This window comes from Apiospora aurea, assembly GCF_038362705.1.
Source record: "Apiospora aurea strain CBS 24483 chromosome Unknown utg000005l_segment0_segment0, whole genome shotgun sequence".
Classification (NCBI taxonomy): Eukaryota; Fungi; Ascomycota; class Sordariomycetes; order Amphisphaeriales; family Apiosporaceae; genus Apiospora; species Apiospora aurea.
Window position 1 is genome coordinate 3,901,277 of NW_027117392.1, and position 25,722 is coordinate 3,926,998.

Sequence of the window (25,722 nt, forward strand, 5' to 3'; positions counted from 1 at the left end):
ACCTTTACGAGGTTTGTTACAGTCTACGTGTTTGTAATCTTCTCCAATGTACGACCTACCCCTATCATCCCTCAGATAGGGGTAGGTCGTATATCCCGGAAGTAGTTCGCACATTTCGCCACTACACACATCCCGCCCACCAGAACCAGTACGTAGAATTACTGTATTGTTTTGCCAATTTCCCTTCCTTCATCTTTGAATGATCGCCGTGCCCCTCCTTGTCTTTCGACTACCTTTTCTCTCGACTCAAGACTCGATAAAACCCTGGACAGTACCCCGGCACTGTCCGCAAAGCTGGCCATATACTTGGGATAGCGACTCCGGATTCGTCGCGCCTTTCTCCAAGAACACTTCCAGGTCCAGGCCCTGCTGCTGATGCTGATGCTGATGCTCCTGATGACTAAAATTCGAGTCCAGTCGCCGCCGCCGCCGCCGCCGCCGCTCCTCTTCCACGACCTCGGCGCCGGCATGGGCCGACGCCCTCGTGCTGATGTGCTCCCGCACCCGCCGGTTCTCCTCCTGGAGGCGCCGCAGCTCGTCGGCCCGGAAGTTGCGCAGGCCCACGCGCGCCATCTCCTCGTTCAGGTTGCGCACCGCGCGCCGCGAGCACTCGAGCTCCGCCTGCGCCCGGCCCAGCTCCTGCGCCAGCACCCGCTGCCGCTCGGCGCTCAGCGGGCCGCCCGCGTCCCGCACCACGCGCTGCGCGAAGCTGGCTTGCGGGTCCCGCGTCGGCTGGGCGAGCAGGTAGGTCCGCGGCCGTGGCGGCGTCGGCGGTGGGCTCGCTTCTATGGTTGTTGCTACTGCTACTGCTACTGCTGGTGCTGGTGCTGCTGGTGCTGGTGCTGGTGCTGGTGCTGGTGCTGGTGCTGGTCTTGGTGGTGATAGCCGCTTCTGTTGTTGCTGTGCCTGCTGTAGAACCAGGAGGGGGCCGTCGTCCCTACCCTGCATGCTTCGGCCTCGGTTTTCTTGCTCGACTGGTGCCAGTGCTACTTCGGCAGGCAGCTCGTAGACAGGTCCACCATTTTCCTTCATCGGCGTGGCAACTGGTTTCCGCCGTATGCTCGGCTTCGGCGATGATAGCATCTGGGGCATGGAAGTGTCGCCAACACTCCCTTCTTCAACGACGGTCTTGCTTTCTCTCACAGCACTATCATTGGAGCTGCGTTGGCCGTCGCTTATGCCCGCAGATTCCACGCTCGACCGTCTGACTACAACGGGGGTCCCGACCACCGTCTCAATGCTCGGTAGAGTTTTCGCGTCCCTCTTCCCACGTTTCTCCAACTTTGTCGAGCCCCCGTTAAGCTTTTGCGGTGGCGATGACGACGGGAACACGAGCGGCTCGGCCTCGAGCCGCGGCCTCTTGTCGTCCAGGCGGATCTTCTGCGGCGGATCCGTGCAGTACAGCTTCTTGTCGCACTCGTTGCACAGCTCGAGGGGTAGCTGCACGTACGACTTGCCGCACTTCCTACAGGGCTGCCAGGGCCGCTGGGCAGCACCGGCCTTGGCCTGCGGCTGCTGACGCGGCTGCAGCCGCTTTCTGGACAGCGAAGACGAGACCATCTCTTGGCGACGGCGAGTCTCGCAAGAAGGGCGTAATGATGATGATGTTGGCTGGAGCACCTCGGCCATGATGATGGGCGAGTTTTCTAGGCCCGGCTTGACACGTGCCGGGGCTGACGTAGAGACGTTCGGGAGCTTGACAGGTATACTTCTTGCTTCCAACAGCATTCCAGGCATGCTCTCGTTGCTTATGGTGGCCAACCTTGATTCGGTCCGTGAAGCTAACACTTGGTAACTATGGTTGTTTTGTCGCACTAATGGTTCAGAAGATTGTTTCGTCGTTTTGGTCATGGCTAGGTATCTATCCAGAATATGGGCAGTTCTCCCTTTCGCACCTACATTTCGTAGTGTGCGGACTGCAACACGGGTCCTCTTCTCCTTCCCGAACCCCCGTCCTTTTCCTGCAGAGCTGAAATCATGCAGCAGTGAACCGAAGCGGGGGATAGAGGATCGTGTGCAAAGTTTCCGCAGCGAAAAAGTAAGTTGGATAAGGTTGATGTTGAGAACCAGGGCCTTGACGTGCTGCTTGCGCCGCGAACTTGCACAATGAAGAAACAGAGAGTAAGCAATGACGCTTCGAGAAACCTTGGATCGTTCTATGCTATCGTCTGCCCACATCTGTAATATGGGGACTTGACCGTGTAATATATACAAGAAAACCCCCTCAAGTCAGCCTGTGGATGGCTGAATGACAGCTGCCGGGTCAAAGTTAGCCTTGCATATCCGAGGTCAGCAGGTAGGTTGTTCGTCGTCGGATGATTCCAATGTAGGTATCAAGTGTGACTTTGGTGTATCAGCCTCCAGTCTTAGACAGCCCCGTATTTTCCTGCATCGTGGGCATGGTCATTCGGAAGGACACTTGTTTATTGGCCGTATTACCACCTCCCGCCCAATGACAGCAAGGGGCCCCGTCTGCCATCTTTATGGGGAAGCTTCTTGGCGTGAGGGGAGGAACCAGCGAGTCCCCTACCTTCCAGACACTGCGATTTGCACCCGGAACAGTTTGCCAGTCCCAAACTAGACCCAGGTACTTGAGAGATAGAATTCTTTTCAATCCGATATTGGTGATTTTGATATAGATTGGCTTCAGTGCAGGCCGCTTCCTGATGACTAGGCATGCTGAGCTAGAGGCTGTCTTACCCCAAGACAGTAGTTGAGGACGTGCTGGCAGCATCTTTGCTAGAATCCCCGAGCCTTCCGTTTGACGGCGGGTTTCTTCACAGCACCCGAAGTGACGATCTTTTTGCCTGCTTTCTCAGCTGCAGCCGGTTTAACGCGCTTGGAACCTTCCTCTTCGTTCCGTATCCTTTCTTCCTCTTTCAGCTTGTCCTCGGCCATCTTTGCCTCGATCTCCATCTTCCGGTTAAACTCCACCTCGGTTATGCGTTTCTCTCGTGCAGAGTAGCCTTTCTCCTTCACTGAGTAAAAGACGCCGCCGAGCTCGGCGAGCCAATGGGGGTCCACTGAAGTGACGGTAGACATGTACTCCTTGGATGTCAAGATGAGTTCGTGGTACACGACGTAGTCGGGTAAGAAACCTAGGCCATACAGAGCACTTGTTGGGTGCAGTTGCACCGTAACTGATGTGCGCAGATTGATGTACTCGCCAATTCCTTTCACCTTGGCGGCTTGATGGTAGTAACCTGAGCAGATGCACTTTCGTATTACATCCCAATCAGTGCCACAACTGGTCATTTCCATCTTCTGCATTTTCATAATGTCCAACAGCTGTGTCCGGATTTCCCTAGCACGATGGAGAGACTTCGGATGGAGGAAGTGGCGGGTACACCATCCGTCAGAGTAACCGTTGGACTTCCACTGAGAATAGACGTGAAGATAGGTCAGGTGATCCGACTCAGGGACGAAGAACTTCTCACGAGCAGCGTCCGACTCTTCCTGGCGTTCCTTTGGCCTGTAAAAGACGTTGGGGACTGAGAGCATAGACACAATAGTCACCATCTCCTCGCTGCAGCCGTATTGTTCTGACATGATCAAGAGCTTTGCCAGGGGCGGGTCCATTGGAAATGCGTTCATCTTAGCGCCAAGGTCTGTCAGTTCACCTATGTTGTCAAGCGCACCAAGGGCCCAAAGATCAAATAGAGAAGTGGAGATGACTTCTTGGGGCGGGGGGTCCATGAAGTCGAAGTCGAGAAGGTCCCTGACTCCAAGTGACTTCAAGAGCAGTACTGTATTGCTCAGGTTCGTTCTTTGGATCTCCGGGATGGTCGCGATATAGAGCTCATCCTTGTATGCCTTCTCTGTGAAAAGCCGGAACGCCTTTCCAGGTCCGGTACGACCCGCACGTCCTGCACGTTGACCGGCATTGGCCTGGGAAATGGGAGTGATCTGGAGGGCGTCCATACCCATTCGAGGGTTATATACTTTGAGTTTCGAATAACCACTGTCGACAACATACATGATACCATCGACTGTCAAACTAGTCTCGGCAATGTTGGTAGCGACGATACACTTCCGCACGCCAGGCTCTGCCCTGTCAAAGATCTTGGCCTGCAAATCTGCGGGCATCTGGCTGTAGATAGGCAGGATACTAAGTTTGGGTGGATCATTGAGAGCGCTCAGTCGTTCTCTGACCAACTCGCAAGTACACTCGATGTCTTCCTGGCCTGTCATGAAGACCAAGATATCCCCAGCCCCCATGGAAACATGAATGGCTAGGATTTGTTGCACGGCTTGGTCAACATAATCTTCAACCGGCGATCGATGAAACATAACATCCACCGGAAATGTTCGCCCGGGGATGAAGAACTCAGGCGCTCCGCCGAAAAACTCGGAAAATCGCTTCGAGTTCATCGTGGCAGAGGTGACAATGAGCTTCAAATCCCGCCGCCGCTGTAGGATTTTCTTGAATAAACCCATCAAGACGTCGGTGTTCAAGGCTCTCTCGTGTGCCTCGTCCATGATCACACAGGAGTAGCGATCAAGGTCCTGTTCGTTCAGGGACTCTCGGAGCAAAACACCGTCCGTCATATACTTGATCACGGTATCCTTGCTCGTGCAATCCTCGAATCGAATGGCATACCCAACAAGACTTCCTAGGGTCACCTCCATTTCTTCGGCCACTCGCTTGGCTACACTCATAGCCGCGACTCGCCTGGGTTGAGTACACCCAATCATGCCCAGACTTCCGTACCCATCTTCGTAAAGGAATTGTGTGAGCTGAGTCGTCTTTCCTGAGCCGGTTTCGCCTACCACGATGACGACTTGATTGTCGCGGATGACGCGAAGTAGATCTTCCCGCACCGCAAAGGCGGGCAAGTATTCGCGTTGTTCTCGGAGCGTCTTGCTCTGGCTGAAATCACTCGCTCCTTCGTTCTTCTTCAGGTGTTCGCTGAACTTGTTCCCTGCTGGTTTGGCCTCTTCTTCGGCTGCGATTGGCAGCGCACTGTCCCCCTCGTCCTCTTTGACGCCCATGATGTTACCGAGGTTTGTGCCTGCCAGGTTTGTAGCTTCTTGGGCCTGCCGCTGGCGCTCCCTTTGCTGCCTCCTCTCTTTGACGGCACGACTGCCCTTGCGACTAAAAACGGCCATATCACTCTGGTAATCCTTCACGGCGGGTACAGGCTCCAGCTGTTTCGTAAAGACGGTTCGGCCATCGAGAAAGGGCGGCTTCAGGTCATGGACCAACAAGTGGACTCTGGTGCCTTCGTCGTCGTCGGCAAAGTCGTCATCGAGTCCCCGTCGTTGGGCTACACCCGAGGTGAGCATTCGGTTCGTCTCCCAAGCATCGACATCCTTCTGTTTCTGCATTTGCCGTGCATTCATGTGACGCATTTGCCCCGACTTCTTCTCGACGAGGGCTTCCTCGCGCTGGCGTTGGTCCACCCATGTCGCGTCGTAGCTGCCGAACGGATCGTGCGACTCGTCGCCGAAAGTGTGGCCGTTCTCGTCGCCCAGGTACCAATCTCGGTCCAGTGCCGTCTCGTCCTCAGCGCTCACCGTGGGCTCCTTCCGGTTATCGAACTCCTCCTGCCGTGGCGTTGCGGCGAAATTCCTCCGTGGTGTTGCGGAGCCATTGTTGCCGTCGTTTGCGAATCGATGGGGTCGTTTAGGGAGCGATGAGTATCTGTCGTCGGACCGCAGGGGGTTGAAGTCGACCTTACGTCGCTTGGGACTGAAATCTCGTGAGTCGCGATCCATGGCCTCGAGTATTGCAATGTTGATGAGAGATGGGTCCACCGAAAGCTGCCAGCAAGTAGGGGAAGAAAACAGTAACGTAACTCCGGTACGGTACGCGGGTACCTGGGGGAGACGGACTGGGCAGCGTTCAAGGAGGTTTGGATCTGACAGTGGCTAGTGCTGAGGTGCTGATTGGTGGTCCAGGTAACAGCCAACCAGAACCTTATATTAAGCTACATGTATTTCATAGGTGCCTTTTCCCTGCTCAGCGACATCATAAATGAAAGCTGTTTGTGAGGTAAGTGAATAACTATGCAAATATATAAGATCTAGATGTAGACACTGCAGACAAGATGTTGTTGTTTCACGCATCCATTGCTAGCTGAATGGATTGCAGAAGATACCCCTGAAGCTGAGCGCTGAGCTTGAAAATACGTAGGTACCAAGTACTTTGATTTACTGTAGGTGGGCATCGCAGATAAGATAAGCCCCGCTAAATTTTTCAAAATTTTGGAAGTTCGCCAGAGGTATTGATTTCGGCGGTCACAGCGGGGCATTTCAGCTCAGGAACTGTAATTTTTCTACGAAAAGGCAGCAACAACAGAACTGTCTCGAGTTCTGTGTCCAATATTCTGTCGCCCGGGAAGTAGCGATCGCCTGCCATGTCTTCCATGATTACAACAGCGTCTTGGGTGCCGCGCGGCTTTGCGGCGCCCTTCCCCAAGAAGTACACCTTCGACGAGGCCGAGTTCGAGCGCATCGCAGAGCTTGCGAAGCTGCAATTGGACGACGCGAACGTTGACCTGGAAGAGGCCCAGGAGGAGAAAGACGGCAGCGCAAAGGTCCAGGAAGAAGGCGGCGCCAGCACAAAGAACGCAGCCAAAGATGGCGCAATGGACGAGGACGAGGAAGAGTATGCAATAAGTGCCAATCAAGAGATCGAGTTTCCGCTAATCACCACCACAGAGTTGACGTTAATGACGACGACCTGAAAGAGTACGATCTGGAACATTACGATGACGACGAAGAGGACCAACCGGAGGGACAGAAGATGGACATGTTCGGCAACGTCAAGTCTTTGGCGTATTATGAATCCAACAAGGAGGACCCGTACATCACGATACCCGACGGCCAAGACGACGAAGACGAGGACCGGGAGGACCTCCAAATTCTGGCAACGGACAATCTCTTGTTAGCCGCCAAGGTCGAGGATGAGCTGGCGCATCTTGAGGTCTACGTGTACGAGGATGAAGCAGATAACCTCTACGTACACCACGACATCATGCTTCCTGCCATCCCGCTCTGCGTTGAGTGGCTGGACGTCGCTGTTGGCAAGCAGTCCGTCGAGCAGCAGAGCTCAGCCGCCAACTTTGTAGCGATAGGCACAATGGACCCCGATATCGAAATCTGGGACCTCGACACAGTGGACTGCATGTATCCCAACGCCATCTTGGGCCAGGGTGGCAATCCTGAGGATGAAAAGAAAAAGAAGAAGAAGAAGAAGTCGAAGAAGGCCAACGACGAGTACCATGTTGATGCAGTATTGTCTCTGGCCGCCAACAGGAACCACAGAAACCTCCTGGCATCCGCCTCGGCCGACAAGACTGTCAAGTTATGGGACTTGAACACCACCAAGTGTGCCAAGTCTTACTCTTACCATACCGACAAAGTTTGCTCGCTTGCGTGGCACACGGTAGAGTCGACCGTGCTATTGAGTGGCAGCTATGATCGAACGATAGTCGCGGCGGATATGCGAGCCCCTGACGCCAAAGTGCATCGATGGGGTGTCGAGAGCGATGTCGAGAACGTCAGGTGGGATCCGCATGATCCGAACTGCTTTTTCGTCTCGACCGAAAATGGTATCATTCACTATCACGACGCCCGGAATGCGCCCTCCAGCCCATCAGAGAGCAAGCCTCTGTGGACCCTGCAAGCTCACGACGAGTCTCTCTCGTCTTTTGACGTCAATAGCAAAATTCCCGGCTTCATGGCTACTGGCTCCACTGACAAAACCGTCAAATTGTGGAACATAACGCCCACCGGCCCCCAGATGGTAGTGTCACGCAACCTAGACGTCGGCCGTGTCTTCTCGGCAACTTTCGCGCCTGATGTCGATGTGGCGTTCCGCCTTGCCGTAGCGGGAAGTAAAGGCACCATGCACATCTGGGACACAAGCACCAATGCCTCTGTGCGCAAAGCTTTTGGCAGCAGGATGGCCAACAAGCCTGACGCGGAGTTTGTCGAAGACAAACTTGTGGGTGTCGCTGCGGATGACAGCAGCTCTGATTCGGACGAGGGAGATGAGGATGAGGAGGATGAGGAGGACGATGACGAGGAGGACGATCAAGATAACGATGCGGACTCGATGGATGAGGATTAGCAGGTTGAAGTTTTGAGTTTGGCATGTGTGTCAGCCACCCCTTTTAGGAATCCCAAGCTAGCGATCATCCGTGTTCACAATCCAAGCTTTTGGATGACACTTAAACCAATGTGCATTTGGGATGAACCAGTGAAAGATGACTTATAGCAGCGGGAGCTGGATTATACCACCGGTCAGCACTATCGTATGTTAATCAGAACCCCGAGTAAGACACGCAGGATACGGTTGTGTCGAGGTGTGACGTATCCGCCACTGCTAGATAAAAAGAATGGTGCTACTCGAATGCCAGAGACCTGTGCCGATGGAATTTCAATTCAACGTGCTCACATATTCCTAGGTTGCGTAGAAACTGCATGTGCAGAACATGACTCGGCTTTGTTGAACAGCTGTCACTATAACGTGAACGTCGTTGCTCACCTCGCAGTCGTACGAATAAACTAGCCAACCCTTCAATACAGCCGAATAAACAGAGTGATTATAGTTCATTCCACCGACTTACCCAGGAATAAGAAATAGGAAAAGGGAACAAGGAAAATGTAAACAAGATATCCAATTCCAATTACTCTTAATTTCTGTATAAAAAAACAGGTAGTGTAATTCCGGTACAGCCATTAGGGTTGACTATTTTGTTCGTACGACTGCGAACTCACTCGCAAGGTTTTCAAAACGCTAGAGGCAACAGGCTGACCATAGTGAGGATTTGTGGTTCATGACATGAATAATGTGATCGGTAGCTGGTGGGGGGAGGGTGCACCTTTTGCCATCGATTGGCGTTGTGCCACGACTCGGCAATAGAGTCGAGATTGTTCGAAAGAGGAGACTTGACAGGTGAGAATGGTTATCCTGTGCCTAGATGCCACCCCGTCGAGGAACAGACCTTCCTGTGTGATCCTACACACCATCGGGTAGTAAGTTAGTAGCCAGAGGCCTGCCTTTGTGCTGTAGTGAGGCTTAGCGAGGTGCCCTCTTCGCGCGCGCGATACCGTTTTTGGGGGGGGTGGTAGTGAGTTGTCAGTTGTCGGTAAATGTGGACGGTGTAGCTCCCACACTCCTGCCGGATGTTTAACAGACGTTTCCCGACCGATGATGGCGGGTGGTGTTCTGGGTGGTGTTCTGGGTGGTGGTGATAATGCATGTTTGGACAAGAGGTGACGGGTGATGAAACACTGGGATCGGAGATATCCAATCAGGCCCTGGAACAGCCAACCGATCACTACGCCCGCAAGCCACGCCTCGTTCGTTTCAACTACAGGCCGGCCGTGGGCCGGGAACTGGTCGTGGCCAATGCGAGGGAGTTGGCCAAGAGGGATCTTTTTCGCCTGGTGGAGGCAGACCCTGGGCACTGGGCAGAATCGGGCTTGGCCGCTTCCCTTTTTCCCAGCATGGGTCGGACTGGTGCGCCATCACGCATGTCCCTAAGTTGAACTCCATTCAGGCGCATTGATGATGAGCGCATGGCGGCTCCAGCAATGCTTGACCTGAGATGAATCTCCCTGGCATCTGGCTCCTGGCAATCAGATCCAATTTCGAGCGCCGAGGCCAACTGACGCACGCACAGCACATCCAAACCACTTGACTTAGTCTTCGTTCGACCTGAGGGGAGCCAGCCGGTTCATGCGAAAGAAGCAACGATTTGTGGTGCGACAAACAATGGACGACGACCACGTAATACATGCCATGTACCGAGTGTACACACACCTCTTTAACCTGCAGATGGAGCGACGACGATCGTTTCCACCGACTAGTACAATTCTCTTTTTCGTTCGGCTTTGTCAGGGTTCAATCAGGAACGGGAACTGGAAGGGGCTACAGCTTGCCAATCGGCAACTGTTCGCGGCCACGGTAGTACAAGCCGCCTGCACCTGCCCTGCTGTACCTGCATGGCGAGATGCTAGTAGTAATAATTGGCTTGCACTTGCAGCTTGCATTCTCCCTTCCAGTGAGTCCAGTGAGTCCCCTTCAGCGTTGCACCGAACCACCCACCCCTGCTCAGCCAGGCGGGGCAAGCAAGGGGTGGGCAGCAAACGAGAGGGCAGCAGGGAAACAAACAAACGTGATTGGCCACACGCAGAACGGACAGGCCTATCAGGCCCGAGTTGATGCGCTTGCTTGTCCGCCGTCCAGTCGAATCCAGTCACCAGTCCCAGTTCTAGCCTAAAAAGCGTCGTGGTCCGGCAGAGAGCAGGCGCGACAGACAAGTGGGAGGACGGACAAGGGACGGGTTGAAGGGGTGCCAGGTGCTGTCGTCGTTAGAGTGCATGCATGAGGTGTTGGTCTGTTGGTTCGTCGTCAGAGCCATCCCTTTTCTCGCCGTCTCCCCTGCCGCTAATCTGCGCTAATCTGCTGTAGCGAGCAGATAGGCAAGTGCCTATTTGGGGAGCCATGTAGCAGTAAGTGCCTTTGGTGGTGGTGGGTGGCGTGCATCGTGGGTCGATGGTGCTTCTTTTGACAGGAGGCCAGCCCGGCAAAGCTGTGAATCATACACATAACAGCATGATCACTCTGAATGTTTATTTGTTTTTGTGTAGTTGATATCAGCGCTCAGGGGCTCTCTTGGCTGGCTGGCTGGCACATGCAATGCTCAGTCAGGAGTAAACAGAAAAGGAAGCATTTAATGGAAGTCTTAGGGAGCTGTAGGACAAGTATTAGTAGGGAGGTGAGTCGAGAATGAATCAAGTTGGTATTGTGTGCCGCCGCCTACGCAGTTGACCCAGTTCTGTGATCGCCGTCGCCGACTTGCAGACTTGCAGTCTTTCGCCTTTTCCTCTCCCCCACCCCTGCCCAGGCCCTGCTTAGTGTAGTATCAAAGGAAAGCTCTAGGCCAGGATCCCCCTGGCGCTACCTTGGAAGCCCTCCGCAAATCGTTGGTTCCTTTGCCTACCTATCCTTGGGCCCACTCGCGATTTTATTACCCTAGACTGTCCCCATCTCCATCTCCCCTCCCCCGAAGTCGTCCATGCATCTGTCGACGACTGTCCACCTCACATTCCAACTCTCTTTTTGGTCTGTTGCCGCGACTTTGCACAACTTCCTCTCCCACAAGTCACTCTCTTTAGTCGCTTGATACGCAGGTCTCTTGCTTCGACCTTGCTCGCCGGCCCGTGAAGTCATTCTTTTCTCTCACAACCCAAACTTTACCATTCACCACAATCCCTGAGAAACCTGGTTGTTTCACTGTTTCCTGTCTGGCACACCACCAATCCGGCAAACTGATATAGTCGGGCGGGTCTATTCATTATCCCCAAAAGAAGTTGGCTATAGCAAAAACAACACGCAACGACCGCAGAATTCCACACGCGAAAAAGCATCTGCATTCGGTCAAATTTGCAGAAGCAACCACTCCTTTACACAACACAAGCAAACGCAATACGTCACGCCGTCGAAATTGCACGGCATTTTTTTCTCTCTCTGTCTTTCTACTTCACTCCACGTCCGTACCTTTGAAAGGAACGGTTCCTTAAGACGACCTTCAGACTACGATCAAGTCTCGGTTGTTTTGATCTCGGCCCAGACCTTTGGCTTGGATTCAACACAACAGTCGACCCAACAACGTTTCGATTCTTCTTCCCCGTTGGCTTTTACCGCCTCTCAGCAAGGCCGCCCATTTAACCGCATTGTCCATCAGGGGCCTCTGCTGCGCATCAAACCCAGTGTCGGCCATTCTTACTTTCGGTCCTACGGCAGGAAACGAAGCTGTTGCAGCGACCACTTTTTGGGATCACCCGCGCATCTTGATCCATCGCTACAGTCGAACGGTGTTGGACAAGGCAAACATTGCACTGGACCATTGGAATTTGGTGTATCCTCGAGTGACATTGACTAACACCGAGTGTCACGGTGCTGTTTTTCCCGGGACCTCATAGGCTGTCACCAATAAGCGGCCCATCTGACCCCAAACCGCTAAAACACCTTCCAAATCAAGGTGACATCTGCTGTGGGACAAGTTTAAAGGAGGGAGCTATCAGAGCGACACGCGACGATACAGAACTGCAGTCTGCCGCCTATTGCTGCAGCTCTTGGGCGCTTCTGACAGGATCAAGGATTGTCACATTGCCCACACCACCAGAAAATCGCATCGCTCCTGCAGGTTTTAGCCTCCAGAGTCAAACCCTCTATTGTCTCGTTTGAGGCATACCAGACCGTTCAGAAGTCACCTGTCAGATCTGTCGTCATCTGCATTTCTCACGCATTATATCCTTTGATAAGCTACGCTCGACACCCGCTCGAGCTTTCGCAATCTATCAGTCTTCCCCTCAAGTTGGCCGACTTCCTGAGCGCACCGCCAGCAACCCTCAAGATGTCTCTCGCCCGTGCCTTCACCACCCGGCGTAATAAACAGTCGATAGATCTCAAAGATGCAGGCGCCCCCCCAGCGCAGCAACACGGTGACTCGGGGCCTCGGGTATTCCGGATCTATTCGCAACAAGATATCCTCGCCCATGGAGCTCACCCACACGACCAACATGCTCGCGTATAACGCGCCAGATCTCAATCCCCTCTCAGCTCGCTCCGTATCGTCATCGGCATCCAAGACCTCCGATGATGAATCCGAGGCTCGTACCAGCACATCCTCGCCTCCTACCAGCCCCGACGTTGCCTCGGTCGAGGAGCGATCCAACAACCCGGAGCCAAACCACCTGTCCTGTTACTTTACTGCTCCTGGCCAAAAGCCCCCTCCCCGCGTGAACGAGGCGCCTTCGATCCCCAAACGAGCACCTTCTCACACCAAGAAGGCATCTTTTGACAATTTGGCCCAAAGGCAGGCTGCTGCTCGGTACTCGAACCAGTCCATGCACACGGCCTCTTCCAAAGCCAGCTTCTCCCTGTCCCGGTCCTCGTCCACATCGACTACGGCGACGTCAGTCTCATCACATTCCTACAGCCGAAGCAAGCCTGTAGTAGCCCCGGCAGTGCCTGCGTCTCCCACCGCACCAGCAAAGACCATCTCTTCGCCAGTTCGACAGCGATCCATGAGGAGACATGACATAGCGCCCGCGAACCACCCCTTCGGCCAAGAGCTGGCTCAAGTATCGGAGATCGCGGAGGACTACGGCGTGTCGGACAAGCTGGATTTGGTGAGGGAGGAGCAGAAGGAGCTCGCCTCCAAGGGCCTTTGCAGCTTCAAGGCGGAGGAATACGCGGCGGAAGTGCAGAGTCTCTTCACGACGTTCTTCCAACCAGAGCCATATCGCCCGCAGGAGATCTGGATCTAGAAAACACTGATTCGGAGCCTCGACAATACTCACAATCCACTCTTTTCCGGATTCTGAGAGGCAGTTTATCTTACGACATTTCACTGTACATACTTATACGACGTTCTATTTTTTTTCCAATGCGGCCCGAAGGCCAACCAAAAGAGTTGCGACATTGTCGATTCATGAACTACTGGGCGATTGGAAGTACTTTGCGACGAGCATCCACGAGGCGTTGAGAGAGGGTTATTTAGGGATTTTTTGGGGTTGTTTTGAGCTGGACATATCCGCCGAGGCCCAAGGCTATTGCTTCCCTTTGTTCTGTGCAAAGTATCTGGCTGATGGGCATTTTCTAGAAGGAATAATTGGCGAAGGCCGTGCGTACCATGGAAGGGAGGTAGCAATGGGACTTGGACCTTGATACTTGTTCATTTCCCTTCTTTCGGTATGCCGAGACAGCTTCTTCGATTTCTGGGTTTCTCTGAAACCTAGAGTGGTGTCATAGTTAACCTTAGAAAAGACCAAACAACCGTTCATGCGTCAAATGGGCCTCGTGTCTAATGTGATGCACACGAAGTATGCTGTTAGTAGATTTGAGCCCCAATATATGCAATACGCCCCGGGTTTCGGTGAGAGTGACAGGCAAGGAGACGACGTTGGTGAGAGAGCCAGCTAGTAAGAATCCAAGACGCGGCACGGCTGCGACGGAGAGTTCCCGTTCAGCCCTAGTCGGCACTCTCACATAAGCTAGAATAGCGAGATGCCAGGATTGACCCAGCTTCCGTGGTGCATATACCACGTATACATGCTACTCCCATTCACGCTTTGAATCTACTACCTATCTAGAATCCAGATAGCAGCTGTATGGCAAATGGACCGTCCTGCTGGTCGCATTGAGCCGTCTACATAGACGCGCCCCACCTGAAAATGATCTACACCAGGGGTTGGGCTGCTCAGCCGGAGAAGTTTCATTCTTGGGAACGGGATGCACGAAGCCGGGGGACATGATGCTTGGGGCCCCGGGTAACGATAAGAGAGAGAGAGAGAGCGCGCGATGGAATCTGCTACGGCGGGTGTGTGATCGGCCGTTTGCGGCACTTGGATTCGTTTACCTACTGTACTTTAAGTACATAAGGTAGTTTCATCAACGTACGTACTACTACTGCATGCACTCTGTCGGCATTCAGCTTCTTTTTCTTTTTTTCGCACCGAGAAAAAGACTCGAAGCGAACATTGATGGAAGGAAGAGGGATGACTTGGCGGCGGCATAAGCGGTTGGAAAGGATCGTTCCGTGCCCCCCGAGACATAATCCATCATTTACATGCCAACAAACCTTCGAGCGAGTGCTCGTAAAAATGTCGTAGAATTCTGTAGCGACGTCAATGATGTCATTATGCTTTAGGGTTGCGATCCTTCCTAGTAAATCCAGGTTCGCAATGGGTTGGTTGTCCCTTCTTCTTGCAAGGGTTGAGAAGGTCGGGTAGACAGACGACGGGCGACTCAAACGACTTGAGATATGAAGTAAGCAGACTATAAGTGTTGGGGGTACGTTGCACCACAGAGAGTTGGCAATATGGCACGACATGGTGGTGAATGGTTGTAGCTTTCCCCATCAATCCGTCTTGCACCACCACCACCACCACCACCACCACAAGCCAGCCAGCCAGCCAGCCAGCCGTCACACAAAAACATCGGCGTCTCCTTGCCCAGATTTTCGAGGCGAGGCGAGCGCGAGTGGGTAGTAAGCTGACAATTCCATGGTGTTTCCCATACTTCTTTATACCCATCGTCGAGACAGTGGTGGTGTGTCAGGCTTTGCACACCATTAACGAAACACTGTCGTACCACGACGATGCTGTCTGTAGCTAACCGGGATCGTGGAATCTTCTTGGGCTTGCGCGCGCGTCGCGCGTTGGGCGAAAATATCTCCCAACCCAGCGAGTCCGAAGCACCAGGTTTCGGTTTCGGATCCTCGTCCATTCCAGATGCCATGTGTGTTGGACCAGCGCATATCGAGCGGTTGGTTGTTGATTCTAGAGGGTCTATTAATATCTGTAAAGTTGTACACAGTTAAACACAATTGACACATTTGTTCGACTCAAGCTGCTGACAGCAAGCATCGTGTTTCTCCAACCTGTCAGACGCGGGGAAATCCCATCTTGTCTCAGAAAAGGATATCAGGGCTTCTAAGGCCTCAAGAGTGCTGCGTTGCAAGCATACCTCTCCGAAATCAATCATCTGTATACAGTCTTAGAGTATGCAGCACAAATTCCAATGATTAGCGAGGCTCTCATATCTTCGCCCGCCCCCCCCAATGATTCTGCGAGTTACATATGCTCTTATGGTGCGGCAAGTTATGCCCATATCACCTGGATGCAAGCATCGCTAATGATTCAACAAACTGCGAAGCTGTCAGAGCGCCGGCTAAAGATCCTGAATGTATCTCCGTGGTTCAGTATGTGATACCAGCATCCGGTACTAGCCCCCTTTTCCAGCGCACACCTCGTGGGCCCCTTTTGGCCAGACTTATCCCCACCAGCGAAGTGTTCTAGATCTCGGGCGTCCCGTCGCTCTCATGTCAAAGAACAAAGAGATGGCCTACAATGCTCACCGGTGGGACGCGCCCAGCTTCATGGCACTCTTTGTTTCTTGTGAATGCCACCACAGTCGTAGGGTCATGAAAGCGCCATGGCGTTTAGAATGACATTGTGTCAAAACCCCAAAACAAAGACGTAGTGGCCTTGATAAGAACCAGGGGCCGTGGCAGTTGGGATGACATGCTCTGACTCATTTTTGCGACCTCTTCAAGCGACTACACCGATTGCATTATTCTTTCAATAAAAAACTTGACATTGGTTCTCTAACCATTGTTGCTTACTACACGGACTACTTACCAAGGATACATTACCATACTCCCTCCAACATGTTTGACTGCCTCAGGTGCTGCTTTGGCGGCCGTCAAAAGAAGGAGGAGGATGCGGAGAAGGGCAACCGGCTCGATCCCGTCCAGCTCGAAGAAGAGTACCAGCAGATCCGGCGCGGCATGGAGGCCCGCCTCGCCACGGCCAGCATCCCCGAGCGGATCCGCATCCGCGACCTGCTCCGGAGCCAGGACAAGCAGTGGTTCCCGCCGGAGAAGGAGGAGGAGGACAGGGTCGAGATGGATGAGCAGGATCGGAGCGAGGAGAGACGGCGGGAGAAGGGGAAAGAGAAGGAGAAGCTGCCGGTGGAGGAAGAGAAAGATGGTAGCAGCTCCTCAGGATCCCTGCAGTTCCGTACCTTGTCCCCCATGCCGATGGGCTTCATGCCCTCGCCGCCGATGACGGCGGTGCTGCAGCCCGTGCTGACGGATCTCCCAGACGAGGCGAAGTTTTCTTCCTTGTCGCTTCATGAAGACGGCGAGGATTCAGATGAGGGGTCGGACTACTGCGGCTCTGATCGCGCTACCGAGGCTGGGGATGGCCCGGATAACGTGAGCGCGTTGGGGGCGGACGGAGGCGCAATCGAGGGAGCTGGCTTTGTGATCGGCCCCGATGAGGAGGAGGAGGAGTAGGAAGGTGCTGATGAGAAGCAAGAAGGAAACAGGTAAGTTATAGGGGTAGCGTAGGTAAATGCTCACCGGTAAGTTGGTAGAAATAACATGTACGTGCGCAGAATACTATCTCAGTGCTGCTGTCAACTCAAAAGGGGCTCCTGCGACTCGACATGAGAAACAAGCCACAGAGCAGAAGCAGGCAGGTTTACTGTCCAAGTGGAAGCTGGACCAGTGTCGTAAGCAATCCGTGCATCAATGTCACGAGAGCGGGCAACATTCTAAAATTGGTAAAAACAGTGTTCAATCTTTCGCAGTGGTCATCGATCGTGGTATCAGGGTTTAGAGAGCACTCAACAGATTCTTTTGATGAAAGCCAGGAGCGACGGAAAGCTAGCAAAACAACCAATACCCTATACCGCGGTATCCATCCATCCATTTGTGCCAAAGGAATGTCTTCCCCCCCTTGCCTTCCCCGATACGCCACTGGCTTACACATCATATACGAAAACCAGCTACCCATTTCCAACCCATTGGCGAATACCTGTCCGCCCACTACTTTCTCCGCCCGCCCGTAGTCCTGTCCCCCGGGTCCTCCCCCTCCTTTCTGGATCATCATCATCGTCTATCCATCAAGACCCATTGACTTAAAGGGGAGTAACCGGGGGGAAAGGCACAGGCGTAGCCTTGGGAACAGCAGAGAGAAAGCTAGCTAGGTAGAGCTTGCTTATGCCGTGGTCAGGCTGCAGGTGATGCTGGTCTGGGTCTGGGGCGGGCCGACGTCCTTGGTCTCGCCGCCGCGGACGGTGGTGACGCTGCCGTCGACGCCTTTGGCGGTGCAGGAGACGTAGTTGGGGGCCTGGACGTTGATGTGCGAGATGCTCAGGGAGTTGTCTGTTTGCGTGAATGGTTAGTTAGTAACTTGGTCTGTTGTGGCATGACGTAGACAGCTTCAGGGGCTCTGGCGAGATAAGGGGGGCTTCATAGGAGGAAACGGAAGGGACTGTCTTTTCCTCTATGCACTTGGAGGAGGAAGAGGAAGTTCCGACGAGGAAAGTATTTTGTCTGTTTTATTTGTCAACTTACAGGTGTCGTGAGAGTGACCATCAACCGCGACAGTGCGGGTGTAGGAAGCGTCCGCAGCGCCCTCGAACTTGACGGTGGCGGTGAGGATGCTCTTCTCGGCCTCAGGAGCAGGGGCGGCCATGGCGAGGCCAGCGAAGAGGGTGGTGGCGGCGAAGGTGAAGAACTGCATTTTGAAAGGTTTTGGAGTGTTGATGGTCTCTTGGGACGGAGATGGTGAAGTGCTTTACAAGTGAGGCTGGTTGGGAATGTGTCTGAATCTGCTGTTGGATGCTGAGTGTGAGTCTGTTCTGTTCTGTCTTCATCATGAGGAGGTCGTCGTCCCCCTTTTATAACCACAGAACCTCATTTCTCATCGCCGTCGCTCTCTCAGCCCCTGACTCCATGATTCCATATTCCTCCCGCTGGTTCCCTCCCGTCGTCGATTCCCATCTCGTAACTGCTTACTTCGCTGCTCGTGTTTAGACATACGCATTCGGGCATATCTTGGAGAGAACCAACAAGATCGCGCATCGTTCAGCTCGGGGTAGCCCGGCAAGTGAAAGCCAAAAAAAAAAAAAAAAAAAAAAAAAAAAAACTCCTGTGGTCTGCTGATGGCGGAGGTGAAAGCCACGATGATGCTAGGCATCACTTCATCGTCCAGTCGCTGTCCGTACTTTCGTCCCCGGCGACGCTCGACGTCGTTCCCCTCCCCTCCCTCAGCCCATGGGGACCTATCGAAAGTTGGGCGTATGGGGTAACACGATAGGACTTGTCGAAGGCTCGATCTCCGGATTATCCAAGCCTCAGCTTCCCGCCCTCCTCTTGCCTCAGCCTCGCTACAGTATATGCACGCATACGTTTGCGGCTTACTCTCGCGACGGGCGTATTCTGGTCCTTCTGTACGAGCCACTACCATATAAGGGCTTACTTGCTGTGATGATGTGTAAGCTGAATCAGACCGACGGGGAAAGTGTTGTCAAGTCGAAGCCGAATCATCCTCCCCCTCCTCCCCCTCCCATCCCCCGCAAATAGGAATGACGGCACATTCGAAGGAATCCGATCTCGGGCACTTGTTCAGTTTGCCGTTTGCCGGAAGAGTAAGCCTCTTGCCAGAAGAATGGTGGCAGTGAGGAAAGGTCGGGTAAGATCAGCCGCTAAGAAGGTGACGACTCCTGAGAGGTATATGTGCTCGATAGCCGACATTTCGGTGTCAGATTATAGGCCCTGAATTTCACTGGTCATTAAAAATACAATCGTCATTTGAAATCATTGCGTGATGTCTGTCTATTGTTGAATGCTCTATTTTACAGATGGAAACTATTCTATAAATGGACGATCAGTTCAATAGTATATGACTTATTGCAGTGAGGCATGAGATACAGCCGCAACACGACTCGCGAGTCTCCGAGAACTCGTCTAGAAGCATACACTACACGCGTACCATAGATACGTATGGTCAGGGAGAGCTTATAAACTTCAAGAGGCAACACTGTCCGAGGTTGACGTTGGCCTGGCCTCAAGTGCTGTGCGACTGAAAAGTTTGTTTCAGATCGCTGCCTGATTCTACGATATAGCCAACGCCCGGGGAACAGCAGGTGTGCAGCCGTAGTTGGTGCTATGTTGCGGCGGACGGTGTGGAACACACCTCGCTTTAGAGAAAGCCACCAAGCTCAGCTTCTGGTACACAAAGGTCACACTCGAACGGGGACTCGGGCATCTGACCATCATCATACGATATGGGGGGGGGTCTGCCCCCTGACTCGCGAAGAAGAAGCAAGCAAGCACGATGCATAACATTCACAACATTCATAATGCAAAGAGACGGTTGGTTGTGTTTGTTGAACAAAAAGGATATGTTATTCATAGATGTGTAAGGTACTATATATGTAAATGTCATTTTATGACGCGCTGTCGATGACAAGTGAGGTGTCGTCCATACAATCTGCTTCCCGAGTGCCAGCTCCAGGGCGTCAAGGCCGAAGAGGGGCTGACAGGCGGTCCAGCGCAATGCAATGCAAGTGTGGTGGTATAATGGCCTCAGCCTCAAACTCAAAAGGTGGCTGAGAGGCTTCATAAGTTCGTTACTGTTTTCCCCAATCCGATCCGGTGTTTTGATCCGGTGTTTTCCCATAAACTCCGCGAAGTAGTAGTTGTAGTGGTCCTGCCACACAGTCCCGTAGGAATCAGTCGAGAGTTGCGGTCCCTATTTTGGATTCGGGCCTTCTCGAAATAGAACAGGCAGGCATAGAGGACTGTGGAAGCGCCCGCGCCGGCCGAATAGCCGGAGTAAGGTAAGATGGCTGTCGTCCTCCCTGCATGCATCTCTCGATACCAGGGGAAGCATGTGTGTGTGTGTGCGTGTGCTAGGCCGTAGATTTGTGTTGTTTGTGAAAGTGAAGTGTGAAATCTGACTAGATCCCATCTCTACCGAGGTAGGTAGCTAGACCGAGGAGAGAAGGGGGCGTGTGGTGTGTGCTAGTCTAAGTTGCAAGATCTAGATGCTTCATCTATTTGATGTGCTTGGCAACAACAGCCAAGCTACGCTCCCGGTTCATCTGGCGCTCAATCTGGGCACTGCGGCGAGCCTCACGGATGGAAGAACGGGTCCAGCCGAGGAGGACACAGGCCATGGTGAAGGCAGCGATGGGAGCTGCAAGCTTCTTGGATGTGACGGCGCCTCCCATTGGTGTGAAGATCTTAGCCGGCGTGAAGAGCTTGGTGGTGATGGCCTTGGGGGTGAAGACCTTGGCGGAAGTAGCAGAGAATCCTTGGGGGGCCATTTTGTTAGAGATGGGAAGAGGTGGTGAGTGAGATAGATAGAGTAGAGATGGTTTGAGCTTGAGTGGAGAGTGTGTTGTTGTTGTTGTTGTTGTTGATGTTGATGTGAGTGATGATGAGATGATAGACAGCAGCTTGAAGGGGATGGACGGGCATTCTTTATAGAGGCGTCGTCGAGGGCCAAACTTACGGTGCAGCAGAGTATAAGTCGGTGGCGACGGGCGGTTGCAGAGGGTCGCCGTTGCAATGGTTCGATTGTGCTCGCAGAGTGAAGCCTATGCGGATGAGTGCTGGCGTCGCAAGTGAGGGTCGGTATGAGGTTTGGCTCATTATGGAATGACCATGCTCTGAGATGATAAACAGGCCAGTCTCAGAATTGGCAATCAGCTTGGGCGGGGGCCCAGGGCGGGACTCGGGCGGCTCCCGGCGCGGGGCCCAGGCACACAAGCACTGGAGGCTGCAGGCAGTACGTACCTAAACCAACCAACCAACCAATCGCTCTTGCTCAGAGGGCCTTAGGCACCCACTGAGGCTGCTACCTGGGCCAGGACGGGGCCTACCTCGACCCTACCTCGACCCTACAGCTAAGTTTAGCAGTTGGCCAGTTCTGGACTGCTCTGCTCCTCGACCCTCGCGACCTTCACTCACGACTCCTCAGGACTCCTCAGGACTTTTCCTCGACTTCCTCAGCCCACGTTTGCTGCACCACCAATCTGGATATGCACATGGATGGACCCCTTCCCTGACCGTTAGCCTCTCGCATCTGCTCTCATGTGCCGGCACCACGCCTGATCTGTACAAGCACCATCGCTTCTAGCGCTACCACTATCCCGTTCATCATCCCAGCTGCCGTGCGACCTTGCATTTGCCATCTCCGACCTCTGGACCTCTGGACCTCTGACGGCACTGACACCTGTCCATTCCCAGAGCCACCCACCACTCACCACTCACCACTCACCACTCAAGCCACTGTCACCACTGTCATCCCATCCCGCGCGCAATCCGCCGCCCGCTCCCCAGCCAAACCGCAATCTCCAGTATTTAAGAAGCACGGATTGTCACAGGAAACATCCTCGATACCACCTGCGACGCCCCTCTCTGCAGCTACCCTACACGCCTAATCGGCCTATCTGCGGTCGCTTGCCTCTGCCTGCTGCATCGATAGCCGTCGGGCCTCGACTCGTATCAGCGCCCTCTTTCGAGCTCGCATGCAGGATAAGATCATGCTCTAGCCGACCATCGAACCACGACCTATATTGCCCAGCATGTCTTCAAACGTCCTGTCCCTCCTGGGATGGACCTTCCTCCCCAATGTAAGCCGTCCGACCCCCCCCAGTCTTCTCGATTCCCGTCGATCTCCTTGCAGCGCGCCATCAAGAGGTGGGCGCTAAAACATGCAGATGAAGATGCAGCGCAGATAGAGAGGAGACACCGGCGGAAAGAAAGAGCATGCCGCCCAAACAAAACAAAGACCGTCGGCCCCTCTTTCTCTTCATGCGAATACGAGTGCATGCACTGAATGCTTGCGCGTACCGCCAAGCACTTGTGCCAGACTGCATAAGGACCAGAAAACTGACATGATTCCTCTCTTCCCTCGCCTCTAGCTAGTAACCGGTTGGGTACAATCCATCTACTACGGCGTGACGATCCGCGCTGGCTCGCCACGCCCGCAGCCCGGCTCCCCCAAGTACGCCGAACACCGTCGGCGCATCCATATCCTGGTCGTGTCCGCCTATCTCCTCTACACCCTCTACGAAGCCGACTGGGTGCTGCGGGGCGCCTCGACCTTCTACCAGGACCTCGGCGTGCCCCTGCGCGCCACAGAGCGCGAGGTTAAGTCGCGCTTCCGACGGCTTGCGGCTCTGCACCACCCGGACAAGATCGGCAACAACGGTATCGGCGATAACGGCGAAAACAATGTTGGCGATTATTTTATCCACCTCAAGACGGCCGCCGACACCCTGACGGACCCGGCCAAGCGCTTCGCCTACGAGCGCTTTGGCCCCGACGTGGTGTCGTGGAAGAACTGCGCGACGGTGCGCGACTACGTTTCGCGCGGTGCACAGCAGCTGGTCCCTCACTACGGCGTCGCTGCCGTCGTCATGTACGTGCTGGGCCTCTTCGGCTACCTCGAGTGGGGGCGCTACTGGCGGTGGCTGACACTGGTGGTCCTGGCCGTCTTTGAGGTGTACGCCGTGACAAGGCCGCGCTTCCCCTGGCTCGTCGGCTCCGTCATCAACCCCCTGCTCGTCCGCTTCACGACCCACCCGCCCTACCTGCCGTTTCAGGTCATCAGCCTCGCCCGCAAGTGCAGTATCACCCTCTACATCGCCTTCAGCCAGCTCGGGCCCCTCCTGCGGCCCCAGCAGCAGGGCGTCGCCACCACGGCCGAGAAGCAGCTGAAGCAGAACCTCGACCGCCTCGAGCAGACAGCGCGCGCCATGGACGCCGATGCCGGCCGCCTCCTCGAACTCGAGATGACCCCCTTCGCCGGCGACCCTGAGACCATCATGAACATGCGCACAAAACTTAAGGAGTGGCTGGTGCAGAACACGATTCGCTCCGACCCTATGGTGCGTGACGCGCTGGGCAGATCATTGCAGAAGAGAAGAGTCGACGCTCCCGCAGGAGCGCGAGGCACCAGATAAGATAGAGAAAGCAAGGAAGCAACATTTCGAAAAGTGCAATAGATCATAGACCAATATTAGATCAGATAGATGTAGTTTGACACCAGAGAGTTATCCCTCTCTTTTCTCTATCCTTTCTCGCAACAATAGAATACCCATGCGCCTTAACACCCTGCCATTCCCTGCTACGTGTACGTCACATGCAATATGTGCCAATGTCATGCCTGAAAAAGCAATGAGCAGGATGTCCGTCAACGTAGTTCCAAGTGGTATACCGCCCATCTACCACGACTATACAATCTAATGACTCAAACGTAGCAACTTTTCCCAAACACATTCTCTATGAAGAAGCCTTATTTGAATCAAATCAGCAAAAGATAAAAAACCAATTAATATGTAGCAAAAGCTCTTTTATAGCCTCTGTCTTCCCCGGGTCTCGATCGGGATGAAGCAGATGCAGACAAAGGCGCCGAGGATGAGCGCCGCCGAGAGGTAGATGGGCAGGACGGTGCCGTCGCCCGGCAAGATGGCGGCGAGGACGGGGGCGACGAGGCCCATGACGCGGTTGAGGAAGCTGGCGACGCCGGTGCCGGCGCCGCGGACGGGGGCGGGGAACATTTCTGGCGTGAAGGCGTAGAGGACGCCGTACATGATGTTCTGGGTGAAGGCCTCGACGCAGGTGAGGAAGAGCTGAGCGTTGGGGGTGGTGCCGAAGGTGACGAAGAAGAACAAGAAAACGGCCGAGACGAGGGTCGAGATGGCCAGGGTGCCCTTGCGGCCCAGGAAGGGGGAGGGGTGGTCGACCGTGTAGGCGGCGAGCAGGCTGCCCGGCACGCCGACGGCGGAGATGATGGCGTAATTGCGGTACGTCTCGGCGTTGCTGGCTTCGGTCATGGTGGCGGCGCCCCCGTCGGCGGGCGACGTGGAGACGCCGTGGGACAGGTACTGCGGCAGGAAGGCGTTGAAGAGCGGGTAGCCCATGCCGATAGTAGCCCAGCAAAGCCACACCAGGGTTGTGGCCAAGCCCAGTTTGCGATTGCTAAACAAGGGTCGGATGTGTTCGCCCGAGAAGGCAGCAAGGTTTTGTTTAAGGACTTCCTTGGTCGAGAGGCGGGCTGTTGACCTTTGGACGGCCTCCATGTCGACTACTGCATCAAGGATATCTTCGCTGAGCCAGGTCTTGCAAGAGTTCCGGTAGGCGATACCGTGCACCACCGCCACAGCCTCCGCTTGGCGGCCCTGCGAAAGTAGGTATTTTGGGGACTCGAAAAGATGGAAGACGAAGAAGCGGATGAAGAACATGACCAAGGTGATCATCCCGATGGCGAAGATGAACGAGCGCCACCCGAGCTCGATTGGCTGGCGAGAGATGTAGTACCAGGCCACAAAGGACGATGCGAGCTGGCCAACGGGCCACCATACCGACAGCAACGTCAAGAGCGCGCTCGACGAATCCGGCAGGAACTCCAAGAACAGCGCGCCATCTACCGGTAGGTTACCACCTACACCCGTGCCCACGCACGCGAATAAGAAGCACAGGGCCCCCCAGCTCGAAGCGTACGACGACCAGATGCCGAAGACGGCGGTGATCAGGAGAGTCGCGTTGAAGGCGATGCGGCGTCCCAATATGTCAGAGCCCAGGCCCCAGCAGAAGCTTCCTACACACAGTCCTGCATATAGCGCACTTGTCGTGTATCTCACTGTCTTCTCTGGAACGCCAAACTCTCCTGTCAAGGATGGCAACGTCAGAGAGACGCCCTAATATCGGTGGTTAGAATACTTTCCAAAGTTGTTGCGCCCACTCCCTATGGGAATAATTGCCATGATTTACTTACTTGGAACCATAGGCTGCCGAGGGTTAGCATAAGTAATCGATATGGTTTGGTGGTAGGGGGTGATGAACTCACTTGTCTGCGAACCAGCCAAACCCGCACAATATGAAGAGTTGCCAGTTGTATCTGCCCATGCCTATATCCTGGATGGCCTTGTTCATGAGTTTTGATTTTACTGCGACCCCGATTAGCGACCATTTCCCACGCAAGTTTGCAATATACTCATGCCATTAGCATATCGCATGGATCTCTTGTCGTAAACTTACACTCATACTCGGTCCAGACGCGGCCCCTCTCCCCCTGCCTCATCTCCCTCCGCAGGCCCTCGATGGTATACTCGGCGGCGCTCATCTGCAGCATGCCCATGCCCTCGCCGCTCTCGCGGTCCTTGTCGGCCTCGTCGTCGTCCGCCTGCATCAGCGCGTCCGCGCCCTCCCCGTCCTCCTCATTGCGGCGCTCCTCGAACTCGGTGCGGCCCGACCGCGCCGAGTGGCTGTGCAGATGGGCTTCTTCGAGCGGGACCAGGACGCCGGCGTAGTCGTGGACCGACTTGGGGCGGTACTGGAGGAATCTCCAGCCCAGAAGTCGTACCATGGTCGCTTAGTACTGCACTCCGCC

The 25,722-nt window shown here is 54.3% G+C and overlaps 10 protein-coding genes across 10 annotated transcripts; 4 read left to right on the forward strand and 6 right to left on the reverse strand.

Moving 5' to 3' along the window:
- Positions 1-246: 246 nt before the first annotated feature.
- PG986_007761 (uncharacterized protein) lies at positions 247-1,629 on the reverse strand (the record flags this gene model as incomplete). The annotated part of the gene is made up of 1 exon (XM_066843983.1): positions 247-1,629. The coding sequence occupies one exon, from the start codon at positions 1,627-1,629 to the stop codon at positions 247-249; it is 1,383 nt and encodes a 460-aa protein (XP_066700095.1).
- Positions 1,630-2,739: 1,110 nt separating this feature from the next.
- Positions 2,740-5,718, reverse strand: PG986_007762 (uncharacterized protein; the record flags this gene model as incomplete). The annotated part of the gene is made up of 1 exon (XM_066843984.1): positions 2,740-5,718. The coding sequence occupies one exon, from the start codon at positions 5,716-5,718 to the stop codon at positions 2,740-2,742; it is 2,979 nt and encodes a 992-aa protein (XP_066700096.1).
- Positions 5,719-6,359: 641 nt separating this feature from the next.
- PG986_007763 (uncharacterized protein) lies at positions 6,360-8,077 on the forward strand (the record flags this gene model as incomplete). Its single annotated transcript, XM_066843985.1, has 2 exons — positions 6,360-6,610; positions 6,664-8,077. The coding sequence occupies 2 exons, from the start codon at positions 6,360-6,362 to the stop codon at positions 8,075-8,077; spliced, it is 1,665 nt and encodes a 554-aa protein (XP_066700097.1).
- A 4,355-nt stretch (positions 8,078-12,432) lies between these two features.
- Positions 12,433-13,290, forward strand: PG986_007764 (uncharacterized protein; the record flags this gene model as incomplete). Its single annotated transcript, XM_066843986.1, has 1 exon — positions 12,433-13,290. One exon carries the CDS (start codon positions 12,433-12,435, stop codon positions 13,288-13,290), a length of 858 nt encoding a protein of 285 aa, XP_066700098.1.
- A 1,371-nt stretch (positions 13,291-14,661) lies between these two features.
- On the reverse strand, positions 14,662-15,250 carry PG986_007765 (uncharacterized protein; the record flags this gene model as incomplete). The annotated part of the gene is made up of 2 exons (XM_066843987.1): positions 14,662-14,778; positions 15,116-15,250. 2 exons carry the CDS (start codon positions 15,248-15,250, stop codon positions 14,662-14,664), a joined length of 252 nt encoding a protein of 83 aa, XP_066700099.1.
- A 943-nt stretch (positions 15,251-16,193) lies between these two features.
- PG986_007766 (uncharacterized protein) lies at positions 16,194-16,823 on the forward strand (the record flags this gene model as incomplete). The annotated part of the gene is made up of 1 exon (XM_066843988.1): positions 16,194-16,823. One exon carries the CDS (start codon positions 16,194-16,196, stop codon positions 16,821-16,823), a length of 630 nt encoding a protein of 209 aa, XP_066700100.1.
- Positions 16,824-17,529: 706 nt separating this feature from the next.
- PG986_007767 (uncharacterized protein) lies at positions 17,530-18,057 on the reverse strand (the record flags this gene model as incomplete). Its single annotated transcript, XM_066843989.1, has 2 exons — positions 17,530-17,696; positions 17,889-18,057. 2 exons carry the CDS (start codon positions 18,055-18,057, stop codon positions 17,530-17,532), a joined length of 336 nt encoding a protein of 111 aa, XP_066700101.1.
- A 2,317-nt stretch (positions 18,058-20,374) lies between these two features.
- PG986_007768 (uncharacterized protein) lies at positions 20,375-20,647 on the reverse strand (the record flags this gene model as incomplete). The annotated part of the gene is made up of 1 exon (XM_066843990.1): positions 20,375-20,647. One exon carries the CDS (start codon positions 20,645-20,647, stop codon positions 20,375-20,377), a length of 273 nt encoding a protein of 90 aa, XP_066700102.1.
- Positions 20,648-21,910: 1,263 nt separating this feature from the next.
- PG986_007769 (uncharacterized protein) lies at positions 21,911-23,293 on the forward strand (the record flags this gene model as incomplete). The annotated part of the gene is made up of 2 exons (XM_066843991.1): positions 21,911-21,958; positions 22,250-23,293. The coding sequence occupies 2 exons, from the start codon at positions 21,911-21,913 to the stop codon at positions 23,291-23,293; spliced, it is 1,092 nt and encodes a 363-aa protein (XP_066700103.1).
- A 390-nt stretch (positions 23,294-23,683) lies between these two features.
- PG986_007770 (uncharacterized protein) lies at positions 23,684-25,698 on the reverse strand (the record flags this gene model as incomplete). The annotated part of the gene is made up of 4 exons (XM_066843992.1): positions 23,684-25,030; positions 25,108-25,120; positions 25,180-25,279; positions 25,371-25,698. The coding sequence occupies 4 exons, from the start codon at positions 25,696-25,698 to the stop codon at positions 23,684-23,686; spliced, it is 1,788 nt and encodes a 595-aa protein (XP_066700104.1).
- Positions 25,699-25,722: the final 24 nt, after the last annotated feature.